The following is a 4,956-nucleotide window of genomic DNA, read 5'->3' as shown; positions in this document are numbered from 1 at the left end:
AAGTTATAAAACGATCTAAATTCTTTTTATTTTTATTTTTAATATTTTTTAAAATTATTACAATATATATATATAAATCTCACTTTAGATTTTAAAATAAATGAACTAGAATAGGATAATGTGTACTGGTATATGAAAATCAAACTGCTAATTTGTGTATTTAACCTGATAAAACAAAATATAAAAAAGATACATTAGAAATACTTGCATCATTTTGATTCTCTTGTTGATTATCGTTCTTTTTGAGCTTTTTATCCCTATTTCTAATACCTTCATCCATACTTGTACTAGAGCAACATGAACTAGCACTACTTCTTTCCTCACGCTCATTTTCTCCTTCTAAATGGGTTCCTAAAATAGATTGAAAATATTAATTCACTAAATTTATTAGCTACTTCAACCTTATAATCTGAAGGAAAAAGTGACTATTACTGTCCGTTGTTCTAAATTTAAATAAATTATCAATACAAAGTTAAATATATTCTCAATCATGCTGATTATTTAAACTTTGGAAATACGAACACTCACACACATGCATATAAATATTGAAATAAATAAATGAAAATATCTAAAAGAAATAAAAATGAATACTAATCCCAGCTTTGGTTTCTTTATTTATCAGAAAGAAAACATTGTACTTCAAGGAAAAAAAAGAGATTAACCATTTCTAAACACTCTTATTCCTAATGAGATGATGCTTAAAAATGGTATACAAATTCCATATATTTGTATAATGAAATGTAAACATCAAAGAGAGGTAAAATATAATAATAAAATACTTCTAATAATGTAGTTTATTTGATGTTAAAATAAATATCTCACTAATATTGAAGTGAGGAGGATGGCTGGTAGTTGTTGAGTGTAGGGTCATAGACTTATGCAACTTATTAATAACTTCTTCATCACTATCAGAACTACTCTCAGCTTCAGCAACCTTAAAAGCTTCTCCTGAAAGTATGAAGAACAATAATATTTAAAAAAAAAAAGAACATAAAAAATATATTTGATAAAATATTTCTTTTTAACTCAGTGGTGGTAAAAACAACATATAATATGCCTAGGTCAATCAATAATAATCTATTAGTTAAGATCCACTGATGAAATCTGAAAGTAATCATATTGTATAGTATGTGAAAGAAAGCTACTTAAGCTAAGCACAACACCATAATAGTATATAATAACATCGTAATTGCAATTATTTTACATTATATTTTAACATAAGTCACTAAAGAGCAACACTTTAAAATTTCCAATGCTTGATTCGACTCTTGATATATATTTAACTTCAAACTCGTATAATATGTAGTTCCAAAATTTGTAATATTATGAGTAATTATACCATGTTATATCTACAAATTGTTAAATTTACAACAAAGAAAACTTAACATTAACAAAGAAAAAACATATCTTTAACAGTGTAACTTCTCCTTTTTAATTAGATTGCAATACAACTCTTTTTAAGAATATATTAACAATATTTAAGCATATCTGTAACAACTGCCTCATATAATTAGCTTATTTATATACTATAATTCATTTTACTTAAAAAAGTATATTATTGAGTAATATAAGCAATTATTCCAAATCAATCAAACAAGTACCATAATTTATTGTGTGCTGATCCATAAGTCTTAAGTTATTATAACTTCTTTTATGTGAGACATGAGTCTTAACCCATTAACAATTGACCAATAACAAATGGATTCAGAACACTAGAGTATTAATTTTAGAAAATTAATACTTTCTTTATACTACAAGGCCTGTTCCAAGATCATGAGATTGTGACTCTGGTATCAAACTGGAACTAAAGGAAAGAGCGAAGAGACATCTATCTATCTATTAATGGTGTAACAAATTATTGCTGAACTAAGGCCTCCTGAAGCCTACATAATGCATTTCTGTCCTGTGCAGTGGCTATCCAATATCTTACTCCATGCATTGCTTACTCCATGCATGTCTGGGCATTGTGGATGATCCTACCTCACAACCACATCTTAGATGTTACTTTATGCTTAGGCTCAAGAATTTCTTTAAGGAGAATCTTCTTTAGGATAGAATATTTATTTATCCTAGCTAAATGTCCAAACCTTCTTGGTCGTATGAATCTTGTTGTATTTTGTTCCTTGAAGTAGGCCTACAATTTTTGATTTGTCCATGTTTCGGAACCTTAACTCAGAACAAGGCGAACTAAGGTTTTATAGAGTTAAACTTTAGTTCTTCTCAGAAGCAGGTAACAACAGAAAATACTAAGTAATTCACAGAAACACTTACTGGAATTGGCAATACGGGATTCAAGATTGATCTCATTTATTACTAGACTAATTCTCCTAGCAGCCTCAAGAAGGAGAAGGAATGAGTCAGTGACAGCCTGAAATGATCATTCCATAATATCAATATTATCGGCATATCAAAGCAGCTGTGTAGTTTCATTTTGGAGTTCCTTTTTCTCAATGATTTTCTCAAGGCTGATATTAAAAAGGATGCAGGACAACTCATTTCCTTGGTGTACACCCTTATCTGAAAAATTAGCTCGGTTATTCCAGCTAAAACTCTGGAACATGATACTCAACCTCCACTCTAACCTAATATATCGTAAAGGGTTTATTAGATATTTAAATTCTTCTAGGGCAATGCAGAGTTCTTTCCGGTTAATCTGACACTTTTAAAATTTACAGATAGATTAAGCCTTTGGATGATGAATCCTCTGCCCTTTTTTGGCCTTTCGCAGAGTGCAGACCTGGTCTAATGTTGATATCCTTTATGGAAGCCCTACTGATAAGGTTCCACAATTCTTTCAGCAAGAGGAAGCAGATTGTTCAAAGGATACAAGAGAAATAACTTGATATGCTATATATAAAATTATTAATGGAATTAATTGAAGTATGCTGATTAGTACACAAAACTAAAAATGACCAAATTACAACCCTATGGCTGTATAAATATTAAAATTTATCAGGTAATTTAAAATGCTTACAATTTTCTAATAAAAGTGATTTAAATTTTTCTAAGAAATTTCTAAATTTCTTGCTAAGTTGTAAAACAGACTGGAGAAATTTAAATTACTTGTATTATAAAATTATAAGAATTTTAAATAACCTGATAAATTTTACTTATTCTCAAACTGTAAACCATTTTAGAAATATAATAAATTTACCGCATAATGGTTTTAAATTAATGTAATAAATATATAATTATATAAGCATCAATATCATGAATTTATACTATTATAATATCAAATTTCATAGGTACCTAAATGTAAATTAACTTATAAAATATTTCAACCATAAAAATAGCTCTATGTTATTAAGTATGAAAGACAACTCTAACCTAAACTGGAGGAAGGTCTCAGACTTTTGTCACAGCATGGCAAATTAATATGAACTCCATACTGAAAACATAGCTTCTTGTGGAAATATACAGCCAACACAATTAGTATAAGGATACAACCAGAACCCATTCCCACAACTGCACTTGTAGCGTCTCCATCTAAAAATAATAACAAAAAAATTATTACAATTTTCTTATTTAACATAATAAAATAAGTAAATGGATATTAATTTATATATATGTTATATAAATGATACCATTTATTAAATAATAATACTTTATATCTAGTGGGTCAAGGAGAAACTTTTAAACACATAATTTATGACTATTATATGACAAAGATCAAAATTGAAAAAAGAGATTCAATAGGAAGGAAAATACTAGCCAAAGACAGATACTGACTAGCACAATACATTCGGGCATAATGAAAAAAAATTATCAACAGTTTTGATTTTGACAAACTGATCTAGGACTTAAGAGGTGACTGGGTGCTCTGTCAACAAGTTAAGGCTCTTTTGGCAAGAGGATGGGAATGGGGCAGCCTCCCCTTCAAACGTAGCTGGTAAATAAATCCCCATTTCCATATGAAACATATCTGTGGTGTTAGTAACATCACAATAGTGAGAAAACATGGCAGAGCTTGTCTACACTCTGACAGCGAACTTAATCTCACTAACAGGTCAACTTGGTGAATAAATAATGAAAGTTCGCGATTAAATAGCTTTAAAAAAACAACTGTAACCAAACAGGACAAATAACAAATGGGAATCACAATAGTTTGTAACTTTATATATGAGTCATTTATTCAAATTCGATGGTATTTAGGTATCAAACTTCTTCGAAAATTAAAATCGATTGTTTCTCCTTTTTACATTTTTATTAATTTCAGGAAATGCTCTTTGACAACTCCTTGAGGTAGAAACACACACACAAACGTAGTTTTATTGGTATCGATTTGAAAATAAAAAGTCTGTGTCTAGGAGTCTACTTTTGAGGACAGAAAATATGGAGAATGAATATGATTTCATAATGTTGGCCAAGTAGATATTCAGTATAACTTTGGGTCAGTTTAAAACTGCAAAACGCGATGCGAAATTATGATTTTAGAGGATAAGTTTATTTCTGACACAAATAAGTAGAATCCCTTGTAGATAGGAAGTGAGCAAGCAAAAATAATCTTTTGTTGTCTTGATAATGAATTTTCATAGAATATTAACCATTTGTCCCTCCCTTTATTATTGTTTTATCAGAAGAATTTCCATTAGGGCTAGAGAGTAACCACCTAGGTACAGAAAAACCAACGATTTTATAATTCATGCACGCAAGAGAAGCTTCATAAAATAAGAAAGATAAACATGTACGTAAAAAGGTTTTGAACTACGGCGTAACATTGTAATATAAAAAATATAAGTCTTACTGTATTGATTTTATTGACGACTAGGGTGTGACCACCAATAAAAATCCTCAGAGATTGTACATGTAGTTTTACATCCTCGTAGCAACTGAAGAATTTATATTAGGAAACAAATACGACTACGTGATTTCTGCTTCTTAACAGTTATAACCGCAAATTTTGATTTATCTTTAGCTATATATTTATCGTTTATATTTGTTCACGCTCAGCGGAGA

General features: G+C 29.4%; 1 protein-coding gene across 2 annotated transcripts in view; it reads right to left on the bottom strand.

Annotated features, from left to right (window-relative positions):
- Syt14 (Synaptotagmin 14) overlaps positions 1–4,956 on the bottom strand; it is a 69,465-nt gene that overhangs the window by 28,237 nt on the left and 36,272 nt on the right. For both annotated transcript variants that reach the window (XM_014424887.3, XM_014424903.3), the window contains exons 2-4: positions 3,328–3,486; positions 823–948; positions 209–351 (exon numbers count right to left, since the gene is read on the bottom strand). In XM_014424887.3, coding sequence (XP_014280373.1) covers positions 209–351; positions 823–948; positions 3,328–3,486 — 428 coding nt within the window. The remainder of the gene's footprint in view (positions 1–208; positions 352–822; positions 949–3,327; positions 3,487–4,956) is intronic.

Source organism: Halyomorpha halys, unplaced genomic scaffold (assembly GCF_000696795.3).
Source record: "Halyomorpha halys isolate HHAL.00 unplaced genomic scaffold, Hhal_1.1 Scaffold27.1, whole genome shotgun sequence".
Taxonomy (NCBI): Eukaryota; Metazoa; Arthropoda; class Insecta; order Hemiptera; family Pentatomidae; genus Halyomorpha; species Halyomorpha halys.
This window is presented reverse-complemented; position numbering and strand designations above follow the sequence as displayed.